General features: G+C 43.6%; 1 protein-coding gene across 2 annotated transcripts in view; it reads right to left on the bottom strand.

Moving 5' to 3' along the window:
* MCPH1 (microcephalin 1) overlaps positions 1-12770 on the bottom strand; it is a 1654378-nt gene that overhangs the window by 685968 nt on the left and 955640 nt on the right. For both annotated transcript variants that reach the window (XM_078647933.1, XM_078647932.1), the window contains exon 12: positions 5016-5093. In XM_078647933.1, the coding sequence (XP_078504059.1) occupies positions 5016-5093 (78 nt within the window). The remainder of the gene's footprint in view (positions 1-5015; positions 5094-12770) is intronic.

Here is a 12770-nt window from a genome sequence, read left to right as displayed (position 1 = left end):
TTATGATGGCAAACCTTAGCTTTAGCTAAGGTTTGCCATACCTGATTCGGTTCGGGTCTAGTTCGCGCTATATAAAACTCTACAACAAAAACAAAAAAAAACCTGCCCGCCATGAACAGGGGGAGGCAAATCCAGCGTTCAACCTGGCCTGCCAATTTGCTAACGGCAGGAGTTGAGACAAATTATTTTTTTCCTTGTCTCTAAGTAAGATGATGCGTATGTATTTGGTGGTGTCAGTGCACCAAGCAGGGGATATTTGCAGTGAGGGGGATCAGTAGCATCGGTGAGAGGGAATAGCTCTGATTGCCTCCATTTGATGTTGAAGCCCGATAGGGCGCTGAAACGGATTGTCTTACGTATGAGAGGAACTAGGATATCCGAAGGTTTTTTAACAGTAGGATGTCATCCGCATACAATAAATGCTTATTTTTAACCTAGAATGAATACAATGTTACAGTACATTAACTCATTGAATTAAAATGTTTATTAAATATTTAACTAAAATATTAAAATTTACAAAATATTTTTAAACAATGGTTTAAAAAAAATCCCACCTTCACTAACATTGTGTTAAGAAATATGTATTCAATTTATTGAAATAATTTAATGTTCTTTAATAAACGTTTAAAAGTTTAGTTAAATGTTTTATTATGTTTATTATTAAATGCAACAGTGATAAATTATTATCTATCATCTGTACAGAGAGATTTTGAATGCCAAAATACTTTAATTTATTTAACAATATTTCCTATGGGGTATTATGTCAATTCTATGCCCATAGTTTACTATGGGAGTGTGTTGCAATAAGTGGTAGGCCATGCGTGGTGCTTGACTTATTCCAAGGCTGGACTGGCGTACATTGGAATCTGTTTTGAAACGTTTAGGGTTGCAGTAACTTTAGAAGTGTACTTTGTGGGTAGCAATGGTATTATTCTTTTACACTGGCATTTGTAGTAGCACACCCATCCATATACCCCTCCTTAAATTTCCCTAAACTCCTCCCATTTAGTAGTAAGTAGTCCACATTTCCAGTCATTCTCCCTTGCCCTTCACACGTTTACTATTGACATGCATGCCTAGATGCACAGAGATCAGGGACATTGTTTTGGAGAGTCCCAGAGAGAAGAAATAGGAGCATGAGCGCTCTCCGGCTGGCTGCAGGTAAGTGACAACAACTTTGAAGGAAGTGGGTACTACTCCAGTAGTACAACATTTCCTTTGTACAAAATCCAGTGTGTGAAGAGATCGTTAACATTGAGCTACTAGACATCAAGCCTTGTCTCATGGGAGGCCAAGTCACAAAACATTTAAGCACAGAAGTGGACTATAGGTGTGCAAATCTTTAACCTATGAGTCTACACTCACGTGTTATTCATATAACATGATTTTACACTCGTAAATGGATTTATTGGCATGCATAAGTATGTTGCAATTGTACGTAGGAGCATATCTGCTTAATAGGTGCCTTGTGAGAACCCCGGGTCATGGATGCCTACTAAAGTAGATAAACACCCACAAACCTTAGTAACGCACCCCGCAAAAACTGGCAGGGCTATAGGAGAACACGTTTCGTCATGTAGAGATTTACTGCCCCTAAGTTATAATGAGAAATAGTTAGCAAGTGCACTAGTTGTGCCTTGTATTTACAGATGATTAAATGTACCCTTGGTACTTTCATGAATGTGTAAATACTTAGGCATGCATGTATTCCTGGAAAGAAATACTGTTTGAACTTTTGAGTACTCCAAAAAAGTCAGAAATGTACTCCAACTGTAGGTATATGCCTAAGACAGTCTATGTATGACTTTTTTTGTACATTGGGACCAGAGTGCTGACCAAAGTGCTTAAGATATCAAAACAAAGAGAGAGGCAGGGAAAGTGATGGGACACTCTTATACCCCAGTATAAATCAATAAACAAGACAAGAGTGTTCCAAGGTAGTACTAGACCACCGTATTGGAGCAAAGTAAATTAACCACCTTCACTTAAGGTGTTAAGAGAAAGCCCTCACTCACCACCTGGTGATGACATGCTTCATCATCGGGCCCCACAAAAGAGACCTAGCGTCTCTTTCGTGTGCTTCAACGCCAGATCTACTGCGGAGCGGGTTTAGTGGGTTAGGGCAGTGTTGTGCAAAGAAAATTAAGTGAGTGGTGAGGGGTTAAAAGAGTCAGTAGTGTTTCAAAATTAACTTTATTGGGATGATCACTAAGGACTTAAACATAAAATTATGTGTCGGAAATTGTCCACATTTAATTAAGTGGTAGTTTCCTTAAAATCAGTCAACATGTTTCAGCCACGAAACGGTATGAATTTACCTGGCATTCGTCAGGACTCAGTGTGAAATAAAACCCTGGCGGTATGGACTCTCTAAGGCCCACCCTTACCTAGGGACGTGAAAGTGAAAAATAGAAGGTGTAAAAAGTGCAAAAAATTAGAAAGAAAAAATTGTCTTTCTAATTACTCCTGGTTTAGGAGGATTCCGAACTTTCGGTTTCTGCACCTGTGGGAAAAAAAAAGACGGACAAACATAAAGGACAAGACATACAATGAGTTGTGATGCTTATCACTTAATGGTAGTCCATTGTGCTCCAGTTGGTGGTTTCAGAGGTATAGTGTGGCAGAGTAACAATATAGTTAACACCACCACGGTCCCCAGATTGGTAGAGCGCTATAGATTGGTAGTGCAGTGTACTATACGTGCTATGTACAAACAGTGTTTTCACAAGGGGTTGTGAATGATTAAAATCGCTATCAAAACTAAAACGAAAATGTCGGCGCGATAGTGATCGCGCTAACAGATTAAAATTTTTTATAAAAAAAAATTCTCACTTTTAAGGTGTAAAGAATTCACACCATGGGTCACAGGAGGGGGGTGGGAGCGTAATTGGCACACCCTGTAGTAGTCAAAACAAAGGAGAAGAACGCACAATCAGTCATACACCTTAGATTGGTACTTAGCTTCATGCCATAGTCGATGGAGGGATTCTGGCTTCTGTACTCACGCCCTCGACGCTCGGCACCCGTTGTGTACCTGGAGCAGCCCTTCGCTGGACCCCAAAGATGTGGGCGCGAGGCAGCGAGGGCGTTAAGTAGTTACTTTGCGATAGTCTTCTTCCGGGTGGGCGCGGTCGGGCCACGTCGGGATGATGACGTGGGCCAATCAGTGTTTGCCGATGGAAATGACGCGTTATTTATGAACCAATGAGAGAGGATTGATTCGTTGTTATGGGCAACAGCAAAGACAAAGACGGGAAACACTGATTGGCCCACGTCATCATCCCGACGTGGCCCGACCGCGCCCACCCGGAAGAAGACTATCGCAAAGTAACTACTTAACGCCCTCGCTGCCTCGCGCCCACATCTTCGGGGTCCAGCGAAGGGCTGCTCCAGGTACACAACGGGTGCCGAGCGTCGAGGGCGTGAGTACAGAAGCCAGAATCCCTCCATCGACTATGGCACGAAGCTAAGTACCAATCTAAGGTGTATGACTGATTGTGCGTTCTTCTCCTTTGTTTTGACTACTACAGGGTGTGCCAATTACGCTCCCACCCCCCTCCTGTGACCCATGGTGTGAATTCTTTACACCTTAAAAGTGAGAATTTTTTTTTTTTTTAATAAAATTTTTTAATCTGTTAGCACGATCACTATCGCGCCGACATTTTCGTTTTAGTTTTGATAGCGATTTTAATCATTCACAACCCCTTGTGAAAACACTGTTTGTACATAGCACGTATAGTACACTGCACTACCAATCTATAGCGCTCTACCAATCTGGGGACCGTGGTGGTGTTAACTATATTGTTACTCTGCCACACTATACCTCTGAAACCACCAACTGGAGCACAATGGACTACCATTAAGTGATAAGCATCACAACTCATTGTATGTCTTGTCCTTTATGTTTGTCCGTCTTTTTTTTTTTCCCACAGGTGCAGAAACTGAAAGTTCGGAATCCTCCTAAACCAGGAGTAATTAGAAAGACAATTTTTTCTTTCTAATTTTTTGCACTTTTTACACCTTCTATTTTTCACTTTCACGTCCCTAGGTAAGGGTGGGCCTTAGAGAGTCCATACCGCCAGGGTTTTATTTCACACTGAGTCCTGACGAATGCCAGGTAAATTCATACCGTTACGTGGCTGAAACATGTTGACTGATTTTAAGGAAACTACCACTTAATTAAATGTGGACAATTTCCGACACATAATTTTATGTTTAAGTCCTTAGTGATCATCCCAATAAAGTTAATTTTGAAACACTACTGACTCTTTTAACCCCTCACCACTCACTTAATTTTCTTTGCACAACACTGCCCTAACCCACTAAACCCGCTCCGCAGTAGATCTGGCGTTGAAGCACACGAAAGAGACGCTAGGTCTCTATTGTGGGGCCCGATGATGAAGCATGTCATCACCAGGTGGTGAGTGAGGGCTTTCTCTTAACACCTTAAGTGAAGGTGGTTACTTTGCTCCAATACGGTGGTCTATTACTACCTTGGAACACTCTTGTCTTGTTTATTCAAAGTGCTTAAGATGCAGTGAACTGTTTCACGATCTAGTCAATATTTGCTATAGCACATTTTCTTTTGCATACTGTTGTAAAAGATAAAATGGCCAAATAGAGTAATCTACTTTTTGTAACAATGCACAAATAGGTTTAGGCTCTGTTCAGGGCTTACTGTGGTTGAAAATATGTATATTTTCACACGTTATAGATCATTAAATTCACAACTGCTCACAGTGTACAATGGAATACTGAACTGTCGGAAGATTAAAATGCAGAACACCTATTTTAAAAATCAATTTTTGAAAATCCAGCAAACGCACACCGCCAGGAAAACGTGTATTCATTCAATTTGTAATTGTTCAGAAGGAAAATGTTTCTTTTCCCTCTACAGCCAAAACAATTGCTTGGCACCAAATGTCTGTCACTGTGAGCGCCAATGGAAAAACTTCCGGTTGAAAGAGATCCACAAACATTTCGGTATATTTTCCAAAAACTAAAATCAGACTTACAGGAGCAGCAGGAAAATGAGAGAAAAGCTCGTAGGGTTCTTCAGGAATCCAGCGACCATGTTCCAGAGACCAGAGTACCTGAAAAAAGCAATAGCCACACATACATTAATTGCAGTTCTGCATAAAAGATCTTAGAGTACAAAATACATTTCCCTTGTATGTATGACTGAAAGCAGCTTTCTAAATAAGATGGGTCTGCTGCTGATTGTGTTTTGCCAAACAATGTATTTTCCAGAAATAAGAAATAATATAAAATGTCATAGCTTTCGTAACAGAAAGGTTAAATTCTATTAAGGATGCGGAGGTGAGGATGATGCTTTCTTCTCTTCACTTTATTTTAACAACAGCCATATTAAACATGAAACCAAACTGCAAATTCCTGACCATTTCGAATAGAAAAGTTCATCACAGGTCAACCAACTAGAGCACCTATGGCCCATTACACTCCATTGTCTCTGTAATCTCCTCCTCTTTCTTGATGTGACAATCAGCCCAAAAGGTAGTCATTATTCCTGCGTGCCCAAATCGTTAGCTGTGAAAGAAAAATAGTTTTGAGAAACCGTTCTGAAAACTGTTAAACTTGAGTTTAACAATTCAGTTCGACCATCCTGTAATGATGCTATAGGTCAGCAAGGCATTCGCAATTTCATAATAAGATCACATATGTTACTTACAGACATTACTAATCCTTTCATTACACTGGGGGGGGAGCATAATTGTTCAGCGACCCTGGACGGCATAACCCTAGACCTCCGCATCCTTAATAGAATTGAAACTTCCCTTTACGAAAGCTTGGACATTTTATATATTATACATCGGGACCGGACGCAAGGATTATGCTAGTTCAAAAGCTTATCCACCACTAACGATGTCATGTTATGCAACGGTTTAAAGTAAAAGCTCTTGAAGACAGAGTCTGATGACCAATTCGCTGCTTTCATGATATCCTCCAAGCGTGCTCCTAAAGAGAACACCTTTGAGGCCATAGCCCCTCTGGTACAGTGGGTTCCAAACATCTGTGTGTTTATGCCAGCTTACTGCATGGTACATCTAACCCATTTAGCGCTAGTAGGCGAAGACACCGCTCAATATTGCTTTCATAGAGCAATTAGAAGTTGTTGTTCACCTAGGGGATGGAGTTCTTCTGTCATGGATTCAGAAGACTTAATGCATTCCACCACACATAGTTTTGTAGAATCTGGGAATGCCGGGTAAGAAACTACCTTGGAATTTGTCATTGTTCTTCTTGAAATGTGGAAAGCAACTCCTTCTGGGGTAAATTCTCGTCTCTTGATATCCAATGCCGTCTACAAGAGACTAAGCATAAGAGGAAGGCCACCTTAGCTAACAATTGTTTCTGTAAAATATATTTGTTACTTGGCCAAGAAAGGAACAAATTAAGCATCACCGTTACATATCAGAGGACCGAATACCGTGGATCTGGGGAAAGGGATAGGCGGCGCCTCTTAGAAGTTTCCGTGTTAGAGGGTGCTCACAAACAGGATGTCCGTCGATCGGGGGATGCTTCACTGAAATTGCTGATCAAAAAGTATTGATTGTCTTATAGGCCATTTCTTCCAATGCAAGGGAGACTAAAAGATTCAGGATATGCGCAATTTTTGCCCCCATAGACTCCAAATGTTGTTGATGACACTCACCCAGCCATCTGGACCAATGTGATTGATATTACTTAACTGCTCATGCCTTGGAGAGGTGATCGGCAGCCTGGAGCAAAAGTCCTGGCACATGCCATTGTCCCCTGTAATCCTCCATGCCATGAGCTGCAGCAAACCCTCCAGAACAAGATGGGATCCAGGAAGAGAGCTGAGAACAGAGGTAGACAGATTAGAGAATACCAAGAAACCTCCATCAGAACCAGAAACCGTACTTGAGACCTCCAGAGATGACTGATTTCTACTACATTCAACCGCTGACACTGAACTTGGGTGGAGAGTCGAATTATCATCGAAAATGCCAGAAATGCTTAGCCCCTCTCCATGTCCCAGCATTGTTGGAAGGCATCTGTTGGAATAAGCTAAGGGGTTGATCCTCCAACTAAAGTTTTGAGCTACCTGATGGTCCAGGCTGGATGCGAACAGGTCCACTGAGTAGGACCCATATCTGGATGTCAGTACCCAGAGCATGGAAGGATCGAGTTTCCAGAGATGGAGATCACGACGATACAGAGATTGCCAGTCCACCACTTGAGCCCGGGAGGTGTTCTGCTGTGACTGAGATCTGGTTCCCCAGACAATACTCCCAAAAGCTCCTGGTCAGATCCGATAGGAGCTTGGACCATGTCCCACTGAGGTGGTTGATGTACCTGACCACCGCCATGTTGTCCATGTTGAGGAGGACATTGCATTGGATTTGTTCCTTTGTCCAACATTTGACCGCGAATGAACCAGCCAGCAGTTCCAGACAGTTGATGTGAAGAGAGCTTTCTTGTTCTGACCATTTTCCTTTGGTGGAGAATTCTCCACAATGAACTCCCAAGCCCACTGCATTAGCATCAGATTAGATACCCAGGTCTGGTTGAGCCCCAAAGATTGTGCGAGAGTTCCACACCTCCATGTGGGCCAACCAACAGCCTGTAGTGTAAGGACCCGGGAAAGATGGCTTGGATGGAAGAGGAAGGAAGCCCTAACACTATGGCAATCTGAGAAAAGGATGCAGTTGGTTTGGCCAGTGTGCGAGTCAGTTCGTTTCTGATCTTGGCCACTTTTTTTGGATGAAAGGCTCAGGGTGGAATCCACTGCAAATCCAAAGAAGGCAATAGACTGCATTGGGTATAAAACAGACACATTTTCGTGGATGAGAAATCCAGAGACTGTAGTAGAGAAACTGTCCACCGAAGGTATGTCCGCAGGGATGTAACGCTTTGGTTTCAAATCGCAGCCCATGTTAGAACTGAGCCTTAGGATGCATCTAAACTGCTGCAGAAATGTTTTCCCATTAGAAAATGACACATACAAAAGTGTGCATGCTCTATTACATGAAATAATCCTTTTATAATACATTATTAAGGCTGCAAATAATAATATATATTTGCTCATGCATAGGTGAATGAAAAAGAAAATGTTTGTACTAGGCTATCATTCTTAAATGTGCCCCTTTAGTTAGGTCTAAAAGACTTTTTCTCTTGACTCAAGTTCATAGCTTAATAGACATTTATTTTGAACATTTTGCCTAACACCAGCAACTTGCTTAAGAATGTGCTGACTTTAAACTGATGTTTCTTTAGCTTCATTACACCACAATATGTCACTTATCCTAATACAAGGAGCTTTGCTGTAACTGTTGAATACATAATGATTTAGATATATTGTATGAATGCTTCACAGAATATTATTGCTAGTTTCCCTCATCATATCTGACTTGCTTTTGTATTCACAATGGACATCTTTTAGCTTAGGTACGAAGGTTCCCATGAGAACTTTCCTCCATGTAACAAAGTCCTGAAACAATGTTTTACACTATATCAGTGTGAATGTTTATCGTGGGAATCGAGAGAAGCAGCATCGGAAGTTGACAGCACCATCGGATGAGCAGATTGCATTGAAAGAAAGGAGCTAATGTCTAACACGTTTTGATACATTATTGTGTGATTTTATTTTAACAAATTGTGACCAGGAGAGCCCACAGACCCCCCAACAAACCCTGATAGGGAATGGTGGACAGCGGTACCTCCATTACCACCTTGTGTCCCTTCCCAACAGGATGACTGGAGCTGGGAAAGCACACCCCTACAAACAACTACGGAGGAAGAGAATGAGACTGGCGCCTTTAACTGGGCTTTTCACTTTGAAGAAGGAGCACCGCCCTCAGCAAACGTCAGCGAGCCGCCATTGGTTACAAAGAAGGAAGTACTGCAGTCCACGTGCACGGACACCGGAGAGAGATCGGGAGGAGCTTTGGTGGTGTTTTTGGAAGAGCGGAGAGGACGACAGGAGGAAGATTGGTACCAAAGAAGAGAGCAGAGTATCGGGAAAGTTACAGCAGAGCCAGGAGGCCAACGACCCCACGTTCTGCCGGGCCACGGTCCAGGAGGAGCGTGGCTGCTCCAGGTACGGCAGAAAGTCTCAGGTTGGGTTGGGAGGCTGGGGGAAACTGTTAGTGTAAAACCGGCCCGCACCTGATCCCCCTCCCCTCCTTTACCTCTTCCTGATCCACACCCCTTTCCCGTACACACGTTCTTCACACAAGTTCCTTCGGCACAAACGAACGTGTAAACGAGTGAGCACAGCTAATGGTGATCCTTGCACCCCCGGTATCCTTGGGCGATACGAGCGATGTAAAAAACGTCATCCTGACCTATTTCTTTTGATTTGTTGTTTTCTTTCAAGCCAACATATTTTCCGGCTGGAACACCCTCCCAACGGACTCTCTAACTCGACATCGGAGCAACTATGCCAGAAGGTCCCTAACCACACCACGTGAGGCCCGGCCTCCCGGACCCTTACTATCACGGATCCAGCCCGGTTTTCCAAAGAAAGACTGTCTAGTCATTCTAAAAAAGTATTTCAGAAAATAAAGCCTTACGTACCTAGACCTGGTCTACAATCCCTCACATCAACCCCGCCACAACTGGTGTCAGAAGTGGGATCATCAGTCTCTATTAGTCCTCATGTGATGGAGCAAGTAATACAACACCTGATCAAAGGCCAAGAAAAACTAGAATGGGCGATAGAAAGACAGATGACATCAGCCCAAGCAGACAGGGAGATGTTCAAAAACACAATATCGCCCCAGATTGAAGGCTGACAGAAAGCAGTACATGAACCCGGAACATCTGTTACAGTAGAAAGAAGAGCTTACCAGATAGCTAATGCTAGTGGGAACACCCCTTATCTGGAAATCAAGGAAATAATTCTTGACCATTTAGGCTTGATGCTGAGGCTTATAGGGTCCGGTTTTGCAAAGAAAAAGGGGTACCTGGAGAAAACCACAAGACTTTATATTTTAGGTTAAAATGGCCGCTGACAAATGGCTGAGGCCCTCCACTAGCAGTAAGGAGGAAATCATGACTAGGATATACTTGGAACAGTTCATGGAGGCGTTACCTTATGGGACACAGAGATGGCTAAAACAGCACTCTGGTCTCACTGCTGAACAGGTCATAGAGATGGCTGCAAACTGCTCACGAGCCCAGCCTTGAATGCTACCTTGGGACAGCGAGAAAAATACCAAAAGTGTTCCCCAGAGCAAAATGGACAAGAAACCAAACCCAGTAGCAGATGTAGTGAAGTGCAAACCCATTAGACCTGAGCTCCCTCTGCCAAAGGGCCCACAATGCTTCGAATGTGGGGAGTCGGACCATATCGCCCGTTTATGTCCCAGGAGAAGACCAGCGGAAGAGCCCATGGAGGTCGGGTATATCCCGAAAGCAGTGATGTATACAGCAGAAATGGGACCCTCTTTCTATGTACGTGTACCGGTGAACGAAAAACTAGTAAAGGCCTTATTAGATTCAGGTGCAAACAATCTGTCATACAGAAGGGTCTAATCCACCCTCACCAAAATATCCCTGAATCTGTAGTAAACATTAGATGCGTACACGGGGATGTTACACCCTACCCCCTGGCACTAGTAACCATTTATCCAAGGAGTCGGGCTCCTTGTACAGTAAGGGTGGGGGTGGCGGAGTCCGACCAGAAGATTTCATAATAGGGGTGGATAATCCTGATTTTCTGTCCCTGTTCCAAACTGAGCTCAGGAATGTAGGGAGGGAACAAAGAGCACCCCGCCCAGCCCTGATCACAACAGAACCTTGGGTATCGGGCCAAACCTTTCGTTTCGCTCAAGCTAACGACTCCACCCTCTTCAATGCTTGGAAATCAGCACATATTAATCTAAACACAACATCTCCTTCATATCCCCGATTCATGATCAAGAACGATCATCTATATCGGGAGGGACGGGCAGAAGAACCTATGCAGCTACTTGTACCCCAAGCCTTTCGTGAACAAATATTATTCTACACCCATGCTCATCTCACAGCAGGACACTCCGGGACCAAGAAGACAACGCAGAATTTGTTGAGATTGTTGTACTGGCCTGGCATTTATAAGGTTACCCAGACCTACGGCCAAATATGTGACATATGTCAAAAAAAGAACTTGCAACGCCCCCCAGCCGTACCTCTACAACCTATGCTGATCATTGAGAACCCCTTCGATAGGATCGGTATGGATATAATCGGTCCACTACCACGGACGTCTAAGGATAACCTCTATGCCCTAGTGCTTGTGGACTATGCCACTCGCTTCCCGGAGGCCTTTCCACTCAGAGCCGTTACCACCAAGAATATAGCAGAGAAATTGCTGGAGTTATTCTCAAGGGTGGGTTTTCCCAAAGATGTCCTGACGGATCAGGGGACACCATTCGTGTCTCAGTTAATGAAGGAGGTCTGTCGAACCCTGGACTTACAACACATTCGATCAACCTTTTAAAAAAATGGTAGGGACTTTTGCCGAAGTCGACCCACTTTGTGTTGCCTACATCAACTAGTCAAACCACCCTCACACAACTCCCGATCAATGAAGACCTCACGGATAAAATGAAGAAGGAACTCCAATATACCCTATATACATATTCGGATATATTCTCAGACTCTCCCGGGCGAACGTCCCTAACCGAACACTGCATTGAAACTGCAGAGGGGAAAATCGTAAAACAAAAACCCTACAGGATACCAGCTGCCAGAAGAAAGGACATAAGAAAAGAGGTGAATGAAATGCTTCGCCTTGGGGTCATTCGCCCCTCCAAAAGTAATTGGTCGTCACCCATCGTGATGGTCCCCAAACCAGATGGAACCACGCGGTTTTGCATGGACTTCCGGGCATTGAATGCAATATCCTCATGTGACGCATACCCGATTCCTAGAGTCGATGAGCTGGTTGAGCATTTGGGAGATGCACGATTTAGCACCACCTTCGATTTAACAAAAGGTTATTGGCAGGTGCCCCTTCGGGAAGAAGACAAGAAAAAAACAGCATTCTCAACAGACGAAAGACTCTTCAAATTCAACGTTCTCCCATTTGGCCTACACGGGGCCCCTGCCACTTTTCAGCGGCTCACGAATACCATCCTTCAGCCTTATTTGTCCTTATGTTCAGTGTATCTGGATGACATCGATGTTTTCAGTAGGACCTGGACAGAACCCCTGAAACATCTGGATATGATCTTGCAGGCGTTAAAACAGGCTGGATTACATGTTAACGCAAAGAAGTCTCGAGCAGCCTTCCACAGAGTTAAATACCTAGGGTATGTTCTGGGAGATGGAGTAATTGCCCCACAATCAGAAAAGGTTACGGCAATAGTTGCCACTCCCTTTCCCTCAACCAAACGGGATCTCCAAGCTTTTTTAGGACTTATCGGCTATTACTGGAGGTTCATACCCAACTTTGCAGAGATGGCAGTCCCTTTGACAGACCTTCTCAAAAAGAAAGCAAACAAGCACAGTTGCGACGCCCGGCGAAATAGGTGAAACAAGCATTTCAAAGACTGAAGAAAACCATTACCATTAGCCCTGTGTTAATCTCTCCAAACTTTGATAAAATGTTCTTTCAGTCCACCGATGCCTCCGACTCAGGGTTGGGTGCCGTGCTATCACAGACAGGGAAAGATGGATTAGAACACCCCATCCTTTTCCTCAGTAGGAAGTTATTCCTCAGAGAATGCAAGTACCCCACAATGGAGCGTGAATGTTTAGCAATCAGGTGGGCAGTGGACAAGTTAAGGTACTACCTGGAA

Source organism: Lissotriton helveticus, chromosome 6 (assembly GCF_964261635.1).
Source record: "Lissotriton helveticus chromosome 6, aLisHel1.1, whole genome shotgun sequence".
NCBI lineage: Eukaryota > Metazoa > Chordata > Amphibia > Caudata > Salamandridae > Lissotriton > Lissotriton helveticus.
Note: the sequence above shows the minus strand (reverse complement) of the source record. Positions and strands in the feature narration are given on the sequence as shown.